The sequence below is a fragment of the Podarcis raffonei genome, chromosome 4 (assembly GCF_027172205.1).
Source record: "Podarcis raffonei isolate rPodRaf1 chromosome 4, rPodRaf1.pri, whole genome shotgun sequence".
NCBI lineage: Eukaryota > Metazoa > Chordata > Lepidosauria > Squamata > Lacertidae > Podarcis > Podarcis raffonei.
Genome location: NC_070605.1, coordinates 3,589,693 through 3,615,226, shown reverse-complemented (window position 1 = coordinate 3,615,226; position 25,534 = coordinate 3,589,693). Strand labels below are relative to the sequence as shown.

At 51.2% G+C, this 25,534-nt stretch overlaps 1 protein-coding gene across 1 annotated transcript; it reads right to left on the bottom strand.

The window, feature by feature from the left end:
* On the bottom strand, nucleotides 1-25,534 carry RHOG (ras homolog family member G). Its single transcript, XM_053385032.1, has 2 exons — nucleotides 25,455-25,534; nucleotides 1-740 (listed from the first exon to the last, which is right to left on the bottom strand). The coding sequence occupies exon 2, from the start codon at nucleotides 696-698 to the stop codon at nucleotides 123-125; it is 576 nt and encodes a 191-aa protein (XP_053241007.1). The 5' UTR covers nucleotides 699-740; nucleotides 25,455-25,534; the 3' UTR covers nucleotides 1-122.

Sequence of the window (25,534 nt, the reverse complement as noted above, 5' to 3'; positions counted from 1 at the left end):
CATCCTTCATTCAGGAAGGGGAATGGGATAAGGAGACCCCCCAGCCCTGAACGGCCAGCCACCCCCGAGGGCACCCGTTTGCGGCCCTGGCGGGCAGGGTCAGCGCTGGGCAGCGTCCCCCTTCACAAGAGCGCGCAGGGTCTCTTGGCCTTGACGGGGGCCGGGTTGAGGACGGCACGGACAGCCTCCGTGAAGACGTCCTTGATGCCCTCCTGGTTGAGGGCCGAGCACTCCATGTACTTGACGGCGTGAATCTGCCTGGAGAGGCTGATGCCCTGCTGGGTGCTGACGGGCACCTGGTTCTGCTCCTTCAGCTTCTTCACCGCCTCCGGGCTGGAGCGGAGATCCTTCTTGGTGCCCACCAACAGGATGGGGACGTCGGGGCAATGGTGGCACACCTCCGGGTACCACTTGTGCTTGACGTTCTCGTAGGAGGGCGGGCTGGCGATGGAGAAGCAGATGATGAAGACGTTGGTCTGCGGGTAGGAGAGCGTCCTCAGGCGGTCATACTCCTCCTGGCCGGCCGTGTCCCACAGGTTGAGGCTGATCGTCCGGCCGTCCACCACGCTCTGGGCGCTGTAGTTGTCGAAGACGGTGGGGATGTACTCCTTGGGGAAGGCGTTGGTCGTGTAGCAGATGAGCAGGCAGGTCTTGCCCACCGCCCCGTCCCCCACCACCACACACTTGATGCTCTGCATGGCGGCTGCCCTGGCACCTCCTCTCCTCTCGCTTTCAGAAATCTGCAGGGGGAGAGACGGAAGGAAGACACAGTCAGGGCAAGGAGGAGAAGCCCAAGAGGAAGAAGCTGCTTAGACTGAGCGAGGTCCCTCCTTGCTCAGTATTGTCTACACGCCTCGCTCGGTATTGGTTACACTCCTCACTCAGTATTGTCTACACGCCTCGCTCGGTGTTGTCTACACGCCTCGCTCGGTACTGTCTACACGCCTCGCTCGGTATAGGCTACACTCCTCACTCAGTATTGTCTACACGCCTTGCTCGGTATCGTCTACACGCCTTGCTCGGTATTGGCTACACTCCTCACTCAGTATTGTCTACACGCCTCGCTCGGTGTTGTCTACACGCCTCGCTCAGTATTGGCTACACTCCTCACTCAGTATTGTCTACACGCCTCACTCGGTATCGTCTACACGCCTTGCTCAGTATTGTCGGGAACGAGCCGGCAGTAAATCAAACTGTGCAAGTTTGCATCAACTCTTTATTAGCAAGAAGGCAAACTGCACAAACTGGGCAAAGCATCAGGCTTATGAGCGCAGCAGCTTATCCCCGGTAGGTCTTGCCCCGTGAGTCAGTTGCCGAGACTGAAAGTCCCCGCCTCCCCACAGCCATCTAACTCCCTTCCTCTCCAGAACTTTCCCCAAGCAATCGGAGACTGTGCTTGCGTGAAGCTCACTTCTCCTCTGCCCTTTTTCTGCCTCTTCTGATTCTGGGAGACCAGTGGGGAGGGGAGCTTGTCCCAGCAGGAGAGGGAGACTCTTGCGGGTTGGCCACTGTGAGAACAGGATGCTGGACCAGATGAGCCATTAGCCTGATCCAGCAGCAAGATCCTACATCAGACACCCATCTGGAAGCAACCCCCCAAGCTCTCTCAGGGGTGAACACAACAGCCCCCCCCAACCAGTAGCTGTTCCACACAGATCTGCAAGCAAGTATCTCATGCCCTCTGTCTGTCGAGATCTGCATCTCTCTGAGACTGGGTTACTTGCTTTGATACAAGGAAAGGCATCATATAATTCATTTCAATTCATAATATTCTTCATTGATCTTCATTTACATAAAGGTAAAGGTAAAGGGACCCCTGACCGTTAGGTCCAGTCGTGGCCGACTCTGGGGTTGCGGCGCTCATCTCGCTTTATTGGCCGAGGGAGCCGGCGTACAGCTTCCGGGTCATGTGGCCAGCATGACTAAGCCGCTTCTGGCGAACCAGAGCAGCGCACGGAAACGCCGTTTACCTTCCCGCCGGAGCGGTACCTATTTATCTACTTGCACTTTGACGTGCTTTCGAACTGCTAGGTTGGCAGGAGCAGGGACCGAGCAACGGGAGCTCACCCCGTCACGGGGATTCGAACCGCCGACCTTCTGATCGGCAAGTCCTAGGCTCTGTGGTTTAACCCACAGCGCCACCCACGTCGCAACAGCAATTACCACAGTAGAAGAATGGCGACAGAAGGTAATGGAATATGCAGAATATGGAATATGCAGAAATAGCTAGATTAACGGGGAAAATTCGACAACATGGCGATGAAACATTTCAAAAGGAACGGGGAAAATTTCTGTCATGCATAGGAAGGATAAGGTGAAATAAACTGAAATAAACCTCATAATGTGAAATAAAAGAAAATTTCTGGATAAAGAAAATAATGAAAAGTAAAATGTATAATGTGATTAATCTAATCAATGGTAGTTGTAAATGAATAGACAATAAGAATTGTATATACAGGAGGATTTATTTGGCTATAGAGAATCTATGGACAAATACGAAAGAGGAACAATAATATACAAAATGGATGAAGACAATGCGAAAAATTTAGATGTGATATAAAAAGCCAGAAGGAAGGAAGGAAGGAAATTGGCTCTTAGGATCAAATATAAATGTAAAATAAAGTAATTCATTTCAGCCATGCTTCTGAATCCCACTTGCTAAGGGGAGTTGCTCTGGTGCTCAAATCCTGCTTGTGAGTTTCCCACTGGGGCATATGGCTGTCCGCTGGGAGAACAGGATGGTGGAAGAGACAGGGCACTGGCCTGATCCTGCAGGGCTGCTCTCTTGCTCTTACTGCCCCTGCGCCTGGAGGATCCGCTTTGGGGTCTGACCAATGGGCCTCTTTCTCCCTTGCCCATCCCAGGCAGCCTTCCCCAGCCCTGCCAAGCGCCAAGGCAGGCAGCAAAGCTAATCTCCACCCCAGCCGCCTCCCTCCCTTGCTCTGAGGGTCAGAGATAAGGGCCGGCCGGCGATTGGAGGGCAAGAGGCAGAGAGGGGCTGGGAGCTGCCAGCCGGCCGCTGAAGGCAGAAAATGATTCAGAAGCAAATGCAAGATCACGAGTCTCTAGCGAGATCACAGGCAGTGACTAAGGTCTGGGCAGAAAACGCGAATTGCTGTTTATTCCGATTCAGCAGTAAAGAGCGGAGTTTCGCAGGGAAAGGGCCGGGGCAAAAAGAAACATGCTCAGAAACTGTTGGACCTGTTTCTAGAATGTGTGGAAGACCCCCAAGTCTGTGCTTTACGCGAGGAGCGCAAGCAAGGAGGCCTTGGGGCGCTGAACTTGTGTGAAGTTAAATAATGTGTGCTCTATTACAGTCATACCTTGGGTTACAGACACTTCAGGTTGCGTTTTCTTGGGTTGCGGACCGGCGAAACCCGGAAGTACCGGAACAGGTTACTTCCAGGTTTCGGCGGTTGTGCATGCGCAGAAGTGCTAAATTGCGCTTTGTGCATGCGCAGAAGCACCGAATTGCAACCTGCACGTGCGCAGATGTGCCGCTGCAGGTTGCGGACGCTGTGGGTTGTGAACGTGCATCCTGCACGGATCGCGTTCGCAACCCAAGCGTCCACTGTATTTGCATTTATGCCCCGGCTTTGAGGGGCAGAAAGGGCTCGGCCACCCAGGAAGGGAGCACATCTAGGAGAAGGGAAATTCTGGCCCTAAACCTCCACTGCCTTGTGGGATATCTCTGGGAGAAGAAAAGGCTCGGGGGGAACTCCACACCAATCCGGAACGGAGTTCCTAAGGCAGCTGGATGGCGCCTTGTATGCCGCCTTCCGGTGCCAAATGTCTTGCTCTGCTTTCCTTCGTGGGGGTCTTGTCTTCTGGTTAGCCCAGGACCCGCTGCCCAGGCTTGCAGCCCAGATATGTCACTTCGTTGCTGCCAACGCAGCAAAAACAACACGGAGGGCAGCCGTTATGAGTTCCCTATCTCTGCAGCCACAGCAGGCGCTGTGATTCTCCTGCAGCAAAAACAACATGGGGGGCAGCCGTTATGAGTTACCGATCTCTGCAGCCACAGCAGGCGCTGTGATTCTCCTGCAGCAAAAACAACACGGAGGGCAGCCGTTATGAGTTCCCTATCTCTGCAGCCACAGCAGGCGCTGTGATTCTCCTGCGGTTTGCCTTCACCCCCGGAGGCGCACTCCATTGTCTCTCGAGGTGGACGGGTGCCAATGACCAAGCCACCTTCCGTCTAAGAAGCCCAATGGGTGGTGTGCAAGGTTTTCTCTCTTCCCTCTCCACCTGCCCCCCCCCCCAGTAAATAATCAAGTGAATGAATGAGTGAATAAGTTCACCTCCTCTGCTAATATTCTGTGCTACAATTGGGCTGTTGTGCAATTGATTTCAGCTTCTGGGCTTCACACAAACAGTAGAATTGTCTCCTCTCTCCCTGCTCTTAGTTCCACACTGGCTTATTTTGGTTCCCTCACTGCCAGAAGTGAGGTTACAGAGAACCAGGCAGAGGGCCTTCTCAGTGGTGGCACCCGCCCTGTGGAACGCCCTCCCAGCAGATGTCAAAGAGAAAAACAACTACCAGACTTTTAGAAGACATCTGAAGGCAGCCCTGTTTAGGGAAGCTTTTAATGTTTAATAGACTATTGTATTTTAATATTGTGTTGGAAGCCGCCCAGAGTGGTGCCAGATGGGCAGGGTATAAATTATTATTATTATTATTATTATTATTATTATTATTATTATTATTAACACCTTGAACCTGGACTGGCAGTAAGTGTGGCTGTTTCAACAATGGGGCCACATGTTCTTGACTAGAAACCCCGTCAGCAATCTGGCTGCAGCATTCTGCACCAGCAGGAGCTTCCGAACTGCCCCCAAGGGCAGCCCCACAAAGAGCGCCTTACAGTAGTCCAGCCTCGAGGTTCCCAACGCGTGATGGACTGTTGCAATAAGTGCAGGCCCTACAAAAGCCTTCCTGGGGGGGGGCTCCTTGGATTTCAGTAAATATCTTGGGGAGGGCAATGGGAGTTAAGTGCACTAAGCCTGTCCCAAACCCCCCAATTGCTGTCCCTATAGAGCAGCGATGGCCAAACTTGGCCCTCCAGCTGTTTTGGGACTACAATTTCCATCATTTCCTTTTTCCTTTCTCTTTCTGTGACGGAACTCCTACTTGGGGACTTCCCTGGCTTTTTTCTGGCCCACGTAGGACCAGTCTGAATAGTTGGCCTTGGTGAAGATTTGACGTTTTCATCCCCCCCAAAAATTGTGATTTGAGTTTCTACTGAAAGGAGGCTGCATTTTCATCTTGTTTTTTAACTTGTATTTTAATCAATTGCTTTTATACCTGGTGTTAGCCACCCTGCGCCCGGTCTTGGCTGGGGAGGTATAAATAACATTTATTATTATTATATTATTATTATCCCTGACCACTGGCCCTGTTAGCTAAGGACGATGGGAGTTGTAGTCCCAAAACAGCTGGAGGGCCATGTTTAGCCATCATTGCTATACAAGAAGCCTCAAAAGGGCCCCCCCCCAAGCTGACGACAGCCAGGAAAGCCGCTCTCTCGTCTAGCAGAGTCTGTGGGGCTGGGTGGGGAGGAAGAGGCCTGATCCATAAATACACCCGGCAGCTTTTGGTATATTTAGCCCCGCTCTGGCCTCGGCTGCGTCCGGCTCCGACTGCCATTAATCTTAAATCCGCAAAGTGGGGGAAGCTGAGAGGCAGTTGCTTAAAAGGTTTCTTGGCAAGGCGGAGAGGCAGGTCCTTGTTTCTGGGCTGTGGGGGGGGCTGTGGGGAGGGGGACGACCCACAGGAGCTGCCCCCTCGAGCTTTGCTCTTCAGGTAAGGAAAAGCTGGCAGGAGTTTTGACGCTTTGACGTCCCCTGTCTCTCCGGAGCTAGAGACCACCCAGCGAAGCACAAGCCTAGGCTGCTGGATCAGTCCAGCCCAGTATCCTGTCCTCACAGTAGCCAGCCAGATGCCTATGGGAAGCCTGCAAGCCAGGATTCGAACCCAAGACCCCTCTCCCCATCCTGGGGTTTCCAGCAACTAGCATTCAGAAGCATCGCTGTGGGTGGCAGAGCAGGGCCATTGTGGCTAGTTGTTGATGTTTAGTCGTGTCCGCCTCTCCGTGACCCCCTGGACCAGAGCACGCCAGGCGCTCCTGTCTTCCACTGCCTCCCGCAGTTTGGTCAATCTCATGTCAGTTGCTTCGAGAACACTGTCCCGCCATCTCGTCCTCTGTCGTCCCCTTCTTCTTGTGCCCTCCATCTTTCCCAACATCAGGGTCTTTTCCAGGGAGTCTTCTCTTCTCATGAGGTGGCCAAAGTCTTGGAGCCTCAGCTTCAGGATCTGTCCTTCCAGTGAGCACTCAGGGCTGATTTCCTTCAGAATGGAGAGGTTGGATCTTCTTGCAGTCCATGGGACTCTCAAGAGTCTCCTCCAGCACCAGAATTCAAAAGCATCAATTCTTCGGTGATCAGCCTCCTTAATGGTCCAGCTCTCACTTCCATACATCACTACTGGGAAAACCAGAGCTTGAACTATACGCACCTTTTCGGTAAACCCTCTCCTCCTCCATGAATTTCTCTAATCCTCTAATCCGTCCAGGTTGGTGGTTCATCCCTGTGGCAGGGAGTTCCGCCGTTTAACTATGTGCTGTGTTAAGAAGGATTTTTTATCTGTTTCGAATCTTCCTACGTTCATTAAATGTCCGCCAAGGACAAGAGAGGGAGAAAAGCTTTTGCTGCCCATTTCCTGCACGCCAAGCTTAATCGTATCATCTTTCCCACCCACCCGCTCAAATAATAGTTATTAAAAAAAATTAACAATAAGGACACCAAACATCCTACTTCCAGAACAGGAGCTGCGAAACACCAAAACGGAGATTTCTGCAGCAGCAATACCTTTCACAGTAACTCATTTTCTGTTCAGCCAACCACACAAGAATGTGACAAACTAATCAAGGGACAAATAATATATACTAAATCACGGCAGGCTTAAAAAAATGAAATTAAAAGCCTTCTCCTGGTTCAGAGTTGGAGGACACTCCCCCCAAAAAAGTCTTTCTCCCTCTCTCCTAACACTAGAACTCGTGGATGTCCCAGGAATTTGACCGTTGGAGGACGGAAGTTGGATCAAGGCAGGTATCTGTTCGTGCGGTGCATTGTTAAACTTCGGAACTCCCTGCCACAAGAGGCCACCAACCTGGATGACCTTAGAAGGGGATTAGACAAATGCCAATTGCTGGAAACCTCCGGAGGGGAGAGGCCTTTGATGCTCAAATCCTGCGTGAAGGTTCGTGGCACCTGGTTAGCCACTGAGAAGAAACGGATGCTGCAGATGGACCCCTTTGGGGCCGGATCCAGCAGCTGGGCTCTCCTTTTCTTCTTGCCAGTCTGTGTTCCAAAAAAAAAGCACACCAAGAACTCTGGCCAGGAGTGGTCCCTACTCGCAAATCAATAGTCAATTGTAAGAAAAACTAATCCATTCAAAAGTAGGTATTCTGACAAGGATTACAAACTCAGAGATTACAAACTCAAGCTCATAAGGATATAACACAATAATTTGTTACAGAATTAGAGATACGAGTTTGTGAGTAGAGATAAGTTCATGTTAGTCCACAGTCAGATTCAACTTGAAGGTCTTAGTTTCAATCATTGAGCAAGTCAGAAGTCAATTATAGATCAAAAAGCAGTAAATTCATGTCAGTCCATAGTCAGATTTGAAGTGGAGGTCTTAGTTTCAATCACTGAGCAGAAGTCAGAAGTCAATTATGGATCAGAAACCAGGACAGGGCCCCATTTCGATGTTATTCATCTTTATCAGCTGGAAGTATCAAACATTACATGAAGCTACATTTAAATTCTAAATTATCATAAATTATAAAACAGTCATAAATTATAAAACAGTATTATACAACATTTGGTTCCTTACCTAATTTTTAAGGGGCCGTGCAAGTTTGAAGAATTCGTATACAGTGGTGCCTCGCAAGACGAAAAGAATCCGTTCCGCGATTCTCTTCGTCTAGCGGTTTTTTCGTCTTGCGAAGCAAGCCCATTGACAGCTTAGCGGATTAGCGCTACAGCGGTCTAGCGGCTTTCAGTGATCAGCTGTTAAGCGGTTTATCAGCGGAACAGCTGATAAGCGGCTTAGGAAAAGGGGGGGGAGCGGAAAAAACTGCGGGGACTCGCAAGATTTTTTCGTCTTGCGAAGCAACCCCATAGGGAAATTCGTTTTGCGAAGCGCCTCCAAAACGAAAAACCCTTTCGTCTAGCGGGTTTTCCGTCTTGCGAGGCGTTCGTCTTGCGGGGCACCACTGTAAATATATCCTATTATTTTCTACATTTCTCAGAGATAATAATAATAATAATAATATAATAATAATTACATGTGTTGAATCAAATTAAAAACTCTAAGGCAGCCTATAATCATATGATTCCTCACCTATGTGTGAGTAGATCAACGTGTATCTTAATAATAATAATTTAATAATAAGAAGAATCTTGAGCTTTTCTGTGCATTTTCAATTTGGAAGTGAGCCTATTACCTTTTATATGCGTTTAAAGGGGTAAATGAGATCTTCTTAAAGGCATCACTATTGATTTACGAGTAGGGACCACTCGCACTATTGATACTTATATTGGTATATTTAATAACAAGAACTCCAACTTATTTAACGTTAGTCTCTGTTCCAAAGCTGGGGTCCCTTCCACAGCGCCCCCGTCCAGGATCCCCGCCCAGGAAAATCTCCCATGGCCGGGGGGGGGGGGCTGCCTTTGATGTCAGGAGAAGGGAAACGCCGCCGCTTGCAGAAATCTAAACAGGAAGCCAGCTAGGCAGAGACACGACCCAAGACATTTTGCTGTCAGAGGCAGGAAATCAAAGCAGGGGAGGGTCCCGGACCCCCCCCATCCCTATTGATTCACAGCAGCACCCACCTGCTTAGGAAATCGCCCAGAGAAAGCCCGATCAAAGCGGACGGGGTCAGCGCGAGGGCCAGGCGGGTCCATAGTCCTTGCACAAGAGACATTTCCCTCTGTGCATTGGCCTAATCCTCTTTTAAAGCTATCTAGGTGGTCATTACTGTGGCAGGGCGTTCCATAGGCTAACTATGTGCTGCAGGAAGGACTTCCATTTTTTTAACTTCCATATTGAGGTTCACTGGAGTTCTAATGCTATGAGAAAAGGGCGCAGGCTTATTTTCTCCTGCCTACTTTCTCCTTGCCATGCTTAACTCTACCGTATTTTTCACCCCATAGGAACGCACCAAGTTTTTTGGGGGGGAAATAAAGAAAAAAAATTTATTTCCCCCCCCCAGGCGCTTGTGGGGCCGGCAGCGAGGAGAAGCGCTCTTCTCCCCGCCGCCCGCCTTCAGATCAGGTCCGGGGACAGCGGGAAGACGCGCTGCGCCTCCCAGCTGTCCCCGGGGCTTGCAGGGCAGGCAGCGGGGAGAAGCGCTCTTCTCCCCGCCACCCGCCTTCAGATCAGGTACGGAGACAGCGCCTCCCCACTATCCCCGGAGCTTGTGGGGCTGGCGGCAGGGTCTCCCCGCCGCCAGCCTCCAAACCACTTCGGGAGACAGCGGGATGGCGCCGTTCCACCTCCCTCTGTCCCCCGACCTTGTGGGGCTGGCGCTGGGGCTCTCCTGAAGCCTGGAGAGCGAGAGGGGTCGGTGCGCATCGACCCCTCTCGCTCTCCAGGCTTCAGCGAAAGCCTGCATTCGCCCCATAGGACGCACACACATTTCCCCTTCATTTTTGGAGGGGGAAAAGTGCGTCCTATAGGGCGAAAAATATGGTACTTCTATCCTGCAGCCTCTTTTCTCTAAACTAAACTTTTTATGAAGATTCTGGGATCCCGCTCTGGGATCCCACAGCTAATTCTCCCCTGGTCTCCTCACTGGCCCAAATAGGACTAACTTAGCCAGCTAGCCCTGGGGATCATCTAATGCTTACTGGATGGATTTCCCCCCCTAAATTTATTTTTGAATTCTGAATTTATTGTTATTCATGTTTTATACTGTGTTTTTTGTTGGATCAATTAAATGTTTTAAATTTGTTGTTAGCCGCCCTGAGCCCGGTTTTCTGAACCGGGAAGGGCAGGGTATAAATAAAAATTTAGTATTATTATTAAACTAAACATCCCCAAATGCTGCAATCTTTCTTCATATGGGGGGGGTTACCCTCTTGATCGTTCTGCTTGCCCCTTTCCGAACTTTTTCCAGCTCCATTCTGAGGCGAGGCAACCAGAACTGGACACAGTTATCCCAGGCGCACCACAAGATTTGAAGAACGTCTTCATGATTCGGCCCGTTTTATTTCAAATCCCTTTCCTAATGATCTCTAGCATGGAATTTCCTCAAAAGCCCCAAAGATAATGAATGCTAAGGGCGCCTTCGTGTTCCCTGAGAACGAGGCCAGATCTGCACAGAGCCCATTCAACACAAAAAAATCCTTTGGAGCAAGACCTGTGCTCTCGCGGCCAGAGATTTGCAGTTTTCTATTAGGAATTGTAGGTGCCAAAATTCCAAAGCAGCAGAAAATAACTTTTTATAGCCAACTTCCTGTCCAACCCCCCCCCCTCCCCCAAATCCTCCCATCCTGGGAGGGCACTGGAGGTGAAAATATTAGAATTCTATCACTGGTTCAAATGTGTTTCCCATTTGTAAGAGCTCAATCTTTCAGTGTGGTGGAACCTCGCCTCTGGAACTCCCTGCCTCATGACACCCGTCTGGCTCCGTCACTTTTCGGCGCCTGATAAAAACCATTTCCCCTTAGACAAGCCCACCCGGATGTTTAGCATGCGGTGCATTTTTAGTTTATTGCTGGTTTTTAACTTTTTTTCTCACGGTCTTCATAGTTCTAACAGCTGACAATCTCACCGAACTATTCAAAGAGCAACTGTAATCAACAAATCATGCTAGTAGGACTACAAGAAGTTTTGTAAGGAGAATTATACGAAGCATTACAAAGTAGAAAAAGATAGAGATATTGGTTATGAATTTGAAATGCAATACGGAAAACAAAATATGCATACTGTACTAAGAGATTAGATTGGAAAAATTTCAGACAGGACTGATGGAAGTCAAAAAAATTTGAATAAGATGTAAAAGTATGTTTAATTACTGTTGAAAATGATATGTTAAAACACACACACACACACACACACACACACATATATATGACAATCTCACCATTTTGTTCTTTTGATAAACCGAGGTTTTCTGCAGCCAAGTGATCTATATACATTTTATAAAGGTACCCCTGCCCGTACGGGCCAGTCTTGCCAGACTCTAGGGTTGTGCGCTCATCTCACTCTATAGGCCGGGAGCCAGCGCTGTCCGGAGACACTTCCGGGTCACGTGGCCAGCGTGACAAGCTGCATCTGGCGAGCCAGAGCCGCACACGGAAACGCCGTTTACCTTCCCGCTAGTAAGCGGTCCCTATTTATCTACTTGCACTTTGATGTGCTTTCGAACTGCTAGGTTGGCAGGCGCTGGGACCGAGCAACGGGAGCGCACCCCGCCGCGGGGATTCGAACCGCCGACCTTTCGATCGGCAAGCCCTAGGCGCTGAGGCTTTTACCCACAGCGCCACCCGCGTCCCATTGTATACATTTTATACATCAAACCAAACAGCTTAAATTGTATTTTGAATACGTGTGCGATTCATTGTGACTGTTTTGAATATGGTTGCGCTCTTGCCTTCCTTAGTGGGTCATGCAAACCACTATTCCGGGGGGAGGGGGGTGAGTTTATGACACCAAGGGGGTGGCCCCCAAAAGTTAGGGAACTGCTGATCTGGAGGGTTCAGGTGACGTTTGCTCACCGGAAGCCGAAGTTCTGAAACGGGAAGCAGGGCCCCAGTTCCTCTGCCGTTTCTGGGAAGTAGCCTCTGCGGCGGCAGAACCAAACTCGCTTTTTTTTTGGAGCGGGGTGTTGCATTTTTCACCCCTCTCGTGTCTATTCTCAGGGTCCTTCCCCAGCCTCAGCTGCCCCTCTGGAGGGAGATTGCAGAAGGCAAGCGCCCTGGGGCTTGGCAGGCAGGGGGTGCAGTTCCTGGGAGCCCCCTCCCCAGAGCCTGGCCTCACCCACTGCCGGTTTTGCAAGGGTCTCCACGCACCTCGGCCGGCTGCAACCGGGACGCTCAGAGATGGGGTAGCCAACCTGGAGACACAGTGGGTTTCCTTCTGTGTCACTCAGACAGTTTTATTGCACATACCCAAAGGCTGCCGCAATGCACACATAATCATTCAACAATTAAAAGAAAATATGCCGGATTAATACAAAAAACTTAAAATACAGTCATGAAAAGGTAAAGGGTAAAGGGACACCTGACCGTTAGGTCCAGCCGCGGATGACTCTGGGGTTGCGGCGCTCATCTCACTTTACTGGCCGAGGGAGCCGGCGTACAGCTATGTAGCCAGCTATGTGGCCAGTGTCCAGCATGACTAAGCCGCTTCTGGCGAACCAGAGCAGCACACGGAAATGCTGTTTACCTTCCCGCCGGAAGTATTTATCTACTTGCACTTTGACGTGCTTTCGAACTGCTAGGTTGGCAGGAGCTGCGACCGAGCAACGGGAGCTCACCCTGGCACAACCGATTTAAAAGCAATTGGAATACTGCTGAAGAGAGATGGGTTAGTGACATCCCAGGCACTGCCCAATCAGTGTTAGAAACTGAGATATGAAGGCTAGGAGCTAAATGGCACCTTCAACCTAGGTTATGGGCGCAACAACGGAATGTCTAGGCGTGCTTTTTTATAACAAGAATACAAGGCTGAAAATAAATGAACTGCAGCTAAAATATTATGTTCATTTCCCCTGCCCACCCACCGAATATTCTTAAGAGGGTCTCTTCTCCAGTCTTCAGAGAGTAGCTGGAAGTGGGGAGGCAGAAAAAGATCCTCTTTTCCTTCCACTCTGCTGTTTTACTTTGAAATCTTAGGCGCTGTATTGCACCCAGAGCTCAGAAACTGCCCAAGCTAAAGAACTGCCTTGTTGCAAAACGCACCTAGAACAATGGGAGTTTCGAACGCTGAATTCTGGGCTCAGCCTGCTGCTGCAAAGCACGAGCAGAAGAGTTTCTCGAGTTGCAATTCTGGTGAGGAAACTTTTTGTTGGAGCAAGCGAAAACGATCAAGGGAGTGGAGCAATTCCCCCTGTGAGGAAAGGTTGCAGCACTTTTAAAATGTGTTCGTTTCAAGAAAAGGCGAGGAAGAGAAGCGATGCAATAGAAGTTTGTAAAATCACGCATGGCGCACAGAAAGCAGAGAAGAGTTTCCCTCCTTGTATCGTAACACTGGAATCCATGGGGCTGACTCAGGGACAGGAGGGGAGGCAGTGATGGCGACCAACCTGGGTAGCCTTAAGAAGAAAATTCAATGCCTTTACCGAAGAGATTAAGGCTATGGATGTCTACCACTCTGGGCGGCTTCCAACAAGGATTAAAAACACATCAAAATGTCACACATTAAAAGCTTCCCTGAACAGGGCTGCCTTCAGATGTCTTCTAAATGTCAGGTAGTTGTTTATCTCTTTGACATCTGATGGGAGGGCGTTCCACAGGGCGGGCGCCACCACCAAGAAGGTCCTCTGCCTGGTTCCATGTAGCTTCACTTCTCGCAGGGAGGGAACTGCCAGAAGGCTCTCGGCGCTGGACCTCAGTGTCTGGGCTGAACAATGGGGGTGGAGACGCTCCTTCAGATATACCGGACTGAGGCCGTTTAGGGCTTTAAAGGTCAGCACCAACACTTTGAATTGTGCTCGGAAACATACTGGGACCCAATGCATGTCTCTCAGGACTGGTGTTATGTGGTCTCGGCAGCCACTCCCAGTTCCCAGGCTAGCTGCCACATACTGGATTAATTGCAATTTCTGGGTCACCTTCAAAGGTAGCCCCACATAGAGCGCATTGCAGTAGTCCAAGCGGGAGATAACCAGAGCATGCACCACTCTGGCAAGACAGTCTGTGGGCAGGAAGGGTCTTAGTCTGCATACCACATGGAGCTGGTAGGCAGCTGCCCTGGACACACAATTGACCTGCGCCTCCATGGACAGAGTAGACGGGCTGTTGGCCTGATCCTGCCGGCTCTTCTTAGGCTCATAATGCGAAGAGAGGGTTTCAGAGGGACACCACTAGCGCTCCAACCTTTGATGCTGGCAAGAGAGGAAGCGAGGCAGCTGGATGTCAGGTGAGCTGGGAATCCAGGCTCCCCTGTAACACCTGATAACTCAGGTGCCCCATGAATCAAGGACCTGTAGATCCCCAAGGATGATCTGGTCCAACCCCCTGCAATGCAGGAATCCTTTGCCCAACGTGGGGCTCCAGCCCCTGACCCTGAGGTGCAGATTCTCATGTTCTACCACCTGGATCACTCTGGAAGAAGGGCAGGCGACACTCTGTCAATCACACGCCACAGCCTGTTTGCACTGGTGGGGTCAGTTATTCCTTTCCATCTCTTCCTGGCTCTGCTCCTCGGCTGATGTTGCATTAGGCAAATCCAGCCATTTGCATGTAACAGCTGCTTTTGCATGCCAGGTATAATGGGAGATGAACCTGTATACCTGTATACAGTCCTGTACACCTCAAGGAGCATCTCCACCACCATCGTTCTACCCGGACACTGAGATCCAGTACCGAGGGCCTTCTGGCAGTTCCCTCCCTGCGAGAAGTGAGGTTACAGGGAACCAGGCAGAGGGCCTTCTTGGTGGTGGCGCCCGCCCTGTTGAACGCCCTCCCTTCAGATGTGAAGGAAATAAGCAGCTATCTTATCTTTAAAAGACATCTGAAGGCAGCCCTCTTTAGGGAAGTTTTTAATATTTAATGCTGTATTGTTTTTAACACTCGATTGGGAGCAGCCCAGAGTGGCTGGGGAAACTCAGCCAGATGGGCGGGGTATAAATAATAAATTATTATTATATTGTTATTATTATGAACCGCCCTGAGAGATGGGGATGAAGGAATTAAAGGCGGAATTAACAAGGGAGGCAAAGTGGAGGTTGCGGTGGGGAGAGTCTCTCTCCTCCCTAGAAAAGACGTTTGGCCCAGGGACTCAAAAGGTGTCCCTTTGGCTTTCTATTCTGGTTGCTGAGGAGCTCTGTGGGGCTCAGAAGCTTGCGGTTTCTCCGGAAGAGGAAGTCGGTTCCCTCGCACGGACTGCTTTGCATATCTCTGCATGCCACCCCTGCAGCGAACAAAGGGCGGTTGATCTGGATGTTGGGCAAAAGGCCAAGGGAGGCAGCCAGGAAAAGGAAGGCGCACTGCAAATTCTTAGCGAGGGGGGGTGGAATTTGGCTAAGCCAGGATTTGAACACAAAGCCAAAAAATTTGCACTTCCCAAAAGGTATGAACATGCCAACTGAAACGCAGCTGTCCTTCGAAATTCCCTCTCCTCCAAATTTTGCAATGCAGTCCTCCAAACACGTCTACAAAATTCAAGCAACAATAAAAACCATGTACAGAAATGGATTAATATTCGTAGAAACTGCTTGCGAGAGGGGACTGCGGGGTCTCCATCAGCTCAGCTGACCGACCAGCGACTCTCCTCCCTTTGAAATCTTTTCATTCTAGCTTTCCCTTACAAGAACTCTGAAACAGAGAATCAGTGCCCAAGTTTGTGTTTTTCCTCCTCCCTCCCAACACCTTTTCCTTTTGTGTCGTGTCTTTTAAACCGCTCCATCTGGCGCAGGAAAAGAAATTCTGCACAGCACTAGATGGAGGAGCCTTTTAAAGAAAAGAAAGAAACCTTTTTCTTTTTTTATCTTTCCTTTCCAGGGAGGAAAAGCCTTCTCCGAAGGCCACCAATGGATTTCACTGTTTCCCCACAGAGCAATTACCGTATTTTTCGCTCTATAAGATGCACCAGACCACAAGGCGCACCTAGTTTTTGGAGGAGGAAAACAAGAAAAAAATATTCTGAATCTCAGAAGCCAGAACAGCAAGAGGGATCGCTGCGCAGTGAAAGCCGCGCAGCCTGCATTCGCTCTATAAGACGCACACGCATTTCCCCTTACTTTTCAGGAGGGAAAAAGTGAGTCTTATAGAGCAAAAAATACAGTAATTCTTGTTTTGTACCGGCCTCGCTGTTGTCTTAATGTCATGCGGCTTAGGCACCTCAAGGGGGGTGCGAGAGAGTTCGACAACAAAAGCGGGGGGACAGGAAACAGGAAGCCGACGCCCAAAGGAGCTGCCTTGCGTCAGGGCGAAAGAGAGCAGGGCCACAGGCAGAGAACATCCATTGGTCTGAAAGAGGATTAGACAAGCTCAAGGGGAAGGAGAGGGCGAATCGTGGCCATTTGCCACAATAGCTTTTCTGGCTGGAGGCGGCTACCCTTCTGAATACCACTTGCAGGAAACCGCAGGATCCTGCCAGTGATTTTCCCACGGGGGCATCGAGTTGGCACCTGTGAGAACAGGATGCTGCCCTAGATAAGCCACTGTCCTGCTGCACCAGGCACTTCTCATGCGCCTATGGAGCCTCCAGGTCCAGTGACAGTCTATCTCGACTCTGAGGTTCCCAAAGGTATCCGGCCACTGTGAGAACAGGGTGCTGGGCCAGGTGGGGAGGGAGCCCTTCGGACGGATCCAGCAGAGCCCCAGCGAGGTTCTTGTCTACCTCATCCAGCCGAGGCCTGGCAGCTCTGCCTGCGTCCTGAGCCGCTGACCCTAGGCTTTGGGGGGAGAAATAATAAAAATAAAAATAAATTTTTATTTATACCCCGCCTTTCCCGGTTCAAAAACCAGGCTCGGGGCAGCTAACAACAAATTTAAAACACTTAATTATAAAAGCAGCATAAAATACAGTGTAAAAACATGAATAACAATAAAAATCAATTTAGGGGAAATAAGCATTAGATGATCAGCAGGGCTAGCTGGCTGAATTGGTCCTACTTGGGCCAGCGAGGAGGCCAGGGGGGAATTAGCTGTGGGGTCTCAGAGCGGATGATCTTCATAAAAGGGGAGGGGGAGGGAAGGGAAGGGAAATGAAAGATCAGGCTGAATTCAAATTAAAGGCCAGGCGGAAGAGCTCTGTCTTACAGGCCCGATGGAAGGAGGTTAAATCCTGCAGGGCCCTAGTCTTCTGGGACAGAGCATTCCACCAGGTCGGAGCCATCACTGAGAAGGTCCACCAGGGCCAGGGCCTTCTCAGTGATGGCTCCGACCTGGTGGAATGCTCTGACTTCCTTAGGGCCTTAGAGAAAGCAAGCTGTGGGGGCTGTGGGCGACTCCCTCGTTACTGACCAGGCAACTGGACAGGAGCCTCGTCTCCCGGGCACCCAGCCTCCCTTCCAGGAAGGAAAAGGGCCTCATCTCTGACTCATCGGAAAGGGAAGGAATCAAGGCATCACCAGATTCCCACTCTCTGACCAGCTGGCGAACCTCCCTCTGCAGGGCTGGGGTTACCCAGCAAAGGGGGATTCTTCCCATTGCCCCACACACTGGGGGAGAGCTGGCGTCAGCAAGCACATCTTCCAAATGTTGTAGGCCTGGGATGAAGCTGGAGGATGGAGGGAAGAAAGGACTTCTGCACATAGTTAAGCTGTGGAACTCCCTGCCACCAGCTCGGACGGCTTTGAAAGAGGATTAGACAGATTGAGGGAGGAGGAGAGGGCTGTGAGCAGCTACTAGTCAGAATGGCTCTGCTCTGCTTCTGAGTGACAGCGACTGGCCCCCAAAGGTCACCCCGTGAACTTCATGGGCCAAGTGGGGATTTGAACCCTGGGCTCCCAGCACTCTAACCACTATGCCACGTTGCCTCCTACGCCACACATGGTTTCCAGAACAACATTGACTGTTTGACCTAAACACTAGAGCAAGGGTTGCCCAACTTTTTGGGGGGGTGTGTGTCTGGGGACGTAATACTTGCAAAGCAGGAAATGCACCCACAACTCTGCGCAAAGGTCAGCCATGCGCAGCCATGCGCACTTGCTCCCGTCAGCAAATAGGCTTGGAAAGAGGGTTTGTTCCCCTTCCTTTCTGGAAGATGCAACTGCAACCTCCCTCTGGCCAACAGTTAAGCTACTTTTTTTTTTCAAGGGGGGGCTCCGGAGAGGAGCATTTCCAGAGGCACCCTGGGGTGGTGTCCTCTGGCCCAGGTTGGGTGCAGCTACATCTCCCCTTGCCCCCCCTTTGTGGGCACCCATGGGTGCTGCGCTGGCAACAAGGGCACTAAAAGCAAGCTGGCGATTGCGACTGCAACCCCGCTGCCAGTTCATGGGAGCAGGTGCCATGGATCTCTACAGGGCTTGTTTTCGAGGAGACCTGGCTAGGACTTTAAGGCAGAGCATTGCGCTGTGGAGGTGGGCTCCCTCACTGCTTTGAACTAAGCTCCAGCCGCGGCCCCAATCCCATGCAAATAATTAGCTATCGCCAGAGAAGTCAGAGATGATGGGAGAAGTTGCCCCCAGCAGCTTCCTTTCTGGGTTCCACCATGAAGACTTGAGGAAGCCATTGGTCAAAAGAACATCGGAATAGAGACTTTTACCGTATGTGGTGGACTTCTGATAAAGTTAAGAACTTTTGGGAGTTCGTTTAACTTAAGAAAATATTTAAATACACTTTCCCCCAAAAAACCAGAAGCCTTTTTGTTGGGTGTGACGGGGAAGGAAATTAAGAAAGTGGACCAAAGACTGATGCATGCCACAGCTGCGGCAAGTAATATGCTTGCCCAAAACTGGAAATTGCAAGAAGTTCCCACCATTGCAGAGTGGCAGACGAAAACGATGAGTTATGCAGAGCTAGCCAAACAGACGGGAAGAATTTGGGACCAGGACAATCAGAGGTTTCCAGAAAGTCGGAGTGAATTTATGGTAGATATAAAAGACAATTGTAAAACTTTAAAAACACCAGCAGGACTGAAATAGCTCTTACAACGTATGGCAGATTTAAGGTTAAATAAATAGAATACGCGATATAAGAAAACAAGGGATACTCGCGGAAGGGATGGAGGGAAGTTGCAAGCTCGGCACAGCTGAAGTATTTATGTGATTTACTGTGTTGCATTGTAAAAGTATGAATAAGGAAAATAATAAAAAATTATTTGAAAGGGGAAAAAAGAACATCGGAATAGGACCGCTGTGGGATCAGGCCAATCCAGCACCCTTGTCTCCCAGTGGCCAACCAGATACCCCAGCGGGAAGTCCAAACGCGGGATCCGAGTGCGAGAATAACACCCTCTTGCTGTTTCCATCAACTGGGTTTCAGAAGCTACCTCTAACTGTAGAGGCAGAGAACAGCCATTCTGGCTACGCCTGTCTCCTCCTAAGTTCATTTATCCAATCCCCTTTTAAAGCCTCCCAAATTGGCAGCCATCACTGTCTCCTGTGGGAGGGAGTTCCGTAGTTTAAGCCTGTTCCAGATGAAGGACGCCTGTTTCTTGGGAGAAAAGCGATGACAAACCTAGACAGCATCTTAAAAAGCAGAGACATCACCTTGCCAACAAAGGTCCGTCTAGTTAAAGCTCTGGTTTTCCCAGTAGTGATGTATGGAAGTGAGAGCTGGACCATCAAGAAGGCTGATCGCCGAAGAATTGATGCTTTTGAATTCTGGTGCTGGAGGAGACTCTTGAGAGTCCCATGGACTGCAAGAAGATCCAACCTTTAAAGCCCTGAAGGAAATCAGCCCTGAATGCTCACTGGAAGGACAGATCGTGAAGCTAAGGCTCCAAGACTTTGGCCACCTCATGAGAAGAGAAGACTCCCTGGAAAAGACCCTGATGTTGGGAAAGATGGAGGGCACAAGGAGAAGGGGACGACGGAGGACAAGATAGTGGGACAGTGTTCTTGAAGCTACCAGCGTGAGTTTGACCAAACTGTGGGAGGCAGTGGAAGACAGGAGTGCCTGGCGTGCTCTGGTCCAGGGGGTCACGAAGAGGTGGACACGACTAAACGACTAAACAACAACAACAAAAGATGAAAGACGACTTTCTTTTCTCTGCCCTCATCCACCCAGAGCGGCTGGGCTTCATGTTCAATGCTCAAGATTCTAGGGATTGGACCCTGTCAGGGTTTGAGCCCTGCTCCCACGAGATCTTTCCCAAACAAGGACCCTGACAGAGGCCTCCGCAGCAGAAGGAAGCCGCCCTGCGGCTTACGGCGCTGCGAAATCCTCTCCGAGCAGAAGGCCTGCCCTTCCTCCATCTCGCAGGTTCCTGTTTCCCCTCCCCGGGGCTCTTTCGTCAGCCTCGAGCCTCAGCCCTTCGCTTCCCCCGTCTCCGGGAAGCTCCTCCTCGCGAAGCTGCGAACGCCAGGGCGCGGCGGAAATCCCAGCCAAACTGCCTGCCTCTCCTGCCCTCGCGCAAAACTGGACTGCAAACGTTCCGTTGTCCCCGAGTCTGCTGGGCTGCTCAGCTCCTGAATTAACATCGCAACTGGCAACGCCACTAACTGCTGGCGCCAGAGGCTTCGAGCGCAACGCACACAGAGCTTGGCTATTCAACTTTGGGGTCTAATGGAGAAGGGATGAGTTTTGAGGACCTGGGAGACTCTCCTAGGGAGATTCTTCACAGACTCGGGTGCAGAGGGCTCGTGTTCAAATCCTGATTGCAGGTTTCCCAGAAGAGGCCTCTGGTTGGCCCCTATCAAAACAGGATGCTGGACCAGATGGTACCCTGGCCTCATCCAGGAGGCCTTATATTCTTACATTCTTGCGCTCAGGTTTCTCACGGGGCTTTTATGCCTCTGTCCCAACCCTGGAACTTGTCTGCTGAATGTCGGAAGATCTTGAGGACCCAGTGGCCCAGAGTTCTAGGACGACAAGAGGGAGGTTTTGCTCCCTCCCCCCACACACAGCAAAGATGTTCCCAAATGAAGCCTTTTCCCCCAGCCTAAGATTTAGAGTGCAAAGGGACGAGTGAAAAATCACTTGGACCTGTGTTTTCTAGGTGTGAGGCGATCAGAAATGCGGGTGAGCCCCACGCCTCTCACAGCCATGAAGCACTGGGACCGCCCCACCTGCCTGGGCTTTGCTTATTTCACAGAATCATCGAATTGTAGAGTTGGTACCCCACCCGGTCATCTAGTCCAACCCACTGCAATGCAGCGTGGCCAAGGCCCAGCAGGGTCCAGAAGCTGGTGTGTCTATAGGAGTTTGGACTATTTGACCCCGGTGTCACTTCCAGCTGCACAATTCTGTGATTCTCCCTCTTCCGCCTGGCAAGCGGGGCATCGCTCAGCAGCTCAGTACCCCTAATAAACCCCTAACAGAAATCTGATTCTTTTTGCTACCCAGACATTTTTGCAAAAGACGTTTTCCTGGCCACTCACATCCCGCACCTCCCTTCAATATGCAACGCTTAATAAGAAACATTTTACGGCTTGCCTCTATTCTCCTTTTTCCGTATCCCTTTGGGAAAACTAGCTGGCAACAGAATCCTCACTGCGCCGATCCAAAACCAATTAAGCCAGGGGGCTTCCTACTGGGTGAGCAGGGTCAGGATTGCAGCCTTAGAAAATTAGGCCCTTCCGGGGGCAGCAGCAAGAGAACCTGCCTTTTGGAGGTGGCTGGCAAATGAAGCTGCAGAGAGCTGGTCCAGATGCAATTTAGAAGACACCTGAAGGCTGTTCAGGGAAGTTTTTAATGTGTGACATTTTAATGTATTTTTAATCTTTGTTGGAAGCCGCCCAGAGTGGCTGGGGAAACCCAGCCAGAAGGGCAGGGTATAAATAAAATTTATTATTATTATTATTATTATTATTATTATTATTATTATTATTATTATTTATTATTCCATGAGCCACATGGTCAGGGAAGCAGTGAGTCCCTCCTGCCCTCTGTGGCATCAGCCGGGCCCAAGAGCGGCCGACTTCCTTAACAACCAAACAAACACACAGCGCTCCTCCAGGCAGGAGAGTCGTTGGATCGCAGCACATCTGGTTCCCATAAAAGCAGCTGGGACAACCCAAAGGACCCTCGCATCGCGGTGGAAAGAGGGGGTCGTTTTGGGGGGCAGATTTTTGTACTGGGGGTGCCTCTGTTTGAGCTCCCGGGAAAGAGAAATCAAGGCAGAGAAAAGAAAAAACACTTATTCACACAGCACATGGTTAACCTCTGGAACTCCCTGCCACAAGGGGCAGAGATGGCCACCAACTTAACTGGCTTTAGAAAAGGATTAGACAAATTCATGCAGGAGGAGTATTGATGGCTTCTGGCCAGGTTGGGACAGCAATGCTTCTGAGCACCTGTTGCTGAGAAACATTTATCTATTTTATCTTCTTATTTATATGTCTGCCTGTCTGTCTGTTTGTTACTAGATATTTATATTCCACCTTTTTCTCCCTGGTCCTAAAGGTAAAGGGACCCCTGACCATTAGGTCCAGTCGTGGCCGACTCTGGGGTTGAGACGCTCATCTCGCTTTATTGCCAGGGGAGCCGGCACCCAGCTTCTGGGTCATGTGGCCAGCAGGACTAAGCCGCTTCTGGCGAACCAGAACAGTGCACGGAAACGCCGTTTACCTTCCCGCCGGAGCGGTACCTATTTATCTACTTACACTTTGATGTGCTTTCAAACTGCTAGGTGGGCAGGAGCAGGGACCGACCTTCTGATCGGCAAGTCCTAGGCTCTGTGGTTTAACCCACAGCGCCACCCGCGTCGCGCCCCCTGGTCCTAGTCCTCATTTAATCCCCACAACAGCCCTGTGAGATAGGCAGGCAGGAAGGCCCCAGGGCCCCACCCTGCAAAAGTGATGCAAAAACCTGGTCGACACGCAGAGAAAGTCTCCACGTGCCAAGTTATCTGGGCTCGTGTCTGCTAAGGCAGCCGGTGCCTGAGCTGAGTCGCCAACGAACCGCCCCACAATAGCTAGATCTGCAAAACCAAAGCAGGCTCGCTGCATGCAGAATCGGTGATGCAGCGGAAGCCAGAACTGGGAAGTGCAAAATGTTCTGCAGGTCTCCGAAAAACAGAGTGGCTGTCAAATGAGTTGGCCTGAAGGAGTCCGCAGTCCATTTGTAGCTGGGGCTGAAAGGTGATTTTTTCAGGGTGCCAGTGAAGTAGCCATAGGCAACCCAAGGAAGGGGTTTAAACCCCTGTGTTGCAAACAATCATCAGTAATATCCAAGGCAACGCAATGACTGAGTACAGGACAACCATGTGACGTCAATATAAACTCTTTATATAACCTGTACAGAACATTGAACGGTATGAAACATATGAAATACGCACTCTCTGCAAAACCAAATAAACAGGAATCTCATCTCTTGTGCACTCTTGATGGATTCTCTTGAAAACATAGAACCCAATAAACATAAAAGTCTCTGAAAGTCTTTGTAGACTATGCAAGTCTCTGAAAGAAGCAATGGGTCAGATTCTTATCTGGTTGAAAACAAGCCGTAAAGATGGCGCAAAGCATCAGAGGATGGGGGCCACCTGCCAGGGATGGCTGCATTGCGGCGGGTGGGACTAGATGACCCTCAGAGGGCCCTTCCGACACTTATATGATTTTCTCGGAGTGGATAAAACAGCTCAGAGCTGTCTCCCCGGGGCAGGAGGAGAAGCTGGGGCTGAGGCAGACTTTCCACAGCGGTGTCTCAACCGGGGGGAAGTACAGAAAGGGAACTTTGGATCGTCGTCAATTGCGCCCAGTTCCTCATTGAAAGTGTTGGGGGAAACGGCAGAGGCTCACGGCTGAATCAGCATCCCAGCGGCCTGGGCAGCCTCCGCCAACCTGGCGCCCTCCGTCCCCCCCGCCAGCCTCAACTGGCAAGGGCAGATGTCAGTCACCGAAGTCCAACCCAGGCCTTCTGGAGGGTCCTAGGATAGCAAAGGCTGATGCAAACGAAGTGACTTAAGTTTGCTTTTTTAAAAAAAGCAGGCGGGAGTTGACAGATTTCATGGAGGAGGAAAGAGCTATCGCCGCACATGATAGCTAAATGGAGCCTCCAGGCTCAGTGGCACTCTACCACTCCGGAACAGGACAAAGAACTGGGAACCAGAAGCAACCGAGGGCAGACATGAGGGTTCTGGGGTTTCATTTCCCCAGCAAAGCTGCCCCAAAGGAAGCGTTGCATTTTGTAGCACCGGCACGGGGTTGGGCTGGATGACCTCTGAGGGGCCCTTTTCACACAGTGAGTCAAGGCTTCCTGCTGCTGCTGCCACCAGCAGATCGCGAACTCTGTGACTCAAGGAGCTCCTTCCCAGCCGGGGTTTCCAAGCCGCTCACACGTCAACCGGCTGGAAAGTCCCTCCCATTGAGAACATCTCGCTGGAGAAGCTGAAGAAATGGCCCCCTTGGGAAGCTCTGGGAGGTTTGGGGCGTGAGAGGATCACGCAGCAGCTCGGATCGAGGCCACCACAACGGATCCGGCCGAATCGAGCCAGCCTCAAGGTGTCCGTTCCTCTGCCCCTTCGGGACTCCCGTTCAGCCTCACATCCAGCCCAAATCTCCAGGCAAAGGACCATGGCTGCATGGTGGAACATCTGCCCTGCATGCAGAAGACCCCTTGGGTTTGCCAGCTGATTTGGGACTACAATTCCCATCATCCCTGCCAGCTAGGGATGATGGGAGTTGTAGTCCAAAAACAACCAGAGACCCAAAGTTGGGAAACTCTGACTTAGAACGCCAGACCAGGGCCTGGGAGAGACAGGAGTTCGAATCCCCCACTAGAGCTCACTCGGTGTCATCTTGGGCCAGCCACTCGCTGAGCCTCACCCTGTCCGACCTCACAGGGTTGTTGCAGGGATTAAATGCAAAGGGGGTGGCCTGTGAAGCCACCTTGGGCTTTTTGGAGAAAAGATGGGCTATAAATGCATAAATAAATGCAATAAATAAAAAGTCGGTCCACTGCCCCGCACAGCAGGGGCTGCCTGAACCCCTGGCCAGCTGCTGCCAGTCAGTGCAGACATTACACAGCTCGAGGGAGCAATCCTCTCCCTCCTGCCAACGACCCCCAGAGACGTCGCTGAAACTTCTCCATTTGGCTCCGCCAGAACCCATTCAAAAAATGCCGGGGAAGACACGTGACACAGACCGACCCCCGCCTCAGGACTGTACCATCTCAACAAGCAAAAAAAAAAAAAGGGGGGGGGAATCGCGTGTTTCAGGAACTCCCCCTGCCTTAGAAGCCGCGACTTGTTGTCCTAAAGATGAATTTACCTGCCCAGCTGTTCCCAAAACACACGTGTGCGCCCATGCCCACGCGCGGGGAAAGTGGGTCGTGTGAATGGGCAGAAAAGACGCAGCTGGGAGCCGAGTTGGGAAACTCGGGCACGAGCTCAGCCACCCCGTTATCAACCCTCCCCGGGATCTACTCGCGAGTCAGCCCCGATGAACCCGGTTCCGGAGCCCCAGAGGGCGGCTGGCGGACCCGGGATCGCCCCAGGATCGGGAAGGAGGGCGACCCAGCCCATCCCGGCGCGCCCCGAAGCAGCGCGCCCTCTGCCCATGCCCCGGGGCGCCCTGCCCGGGCGGAGGAAGGCGCCTCTTCCCGGGCGCGCCTTGCGCAAAGGGAGCGTTGCGCGCGGGGTTCGCCCCGTCGGGGAGCCGGAGACCCACCTGGGCGCATGGCGCTCGGCCGGCCGGGCGGCGCCGCCGTCGCTGCTGCTGCTGCTGCTTCTCGTCGCCTCCTCGGAGGA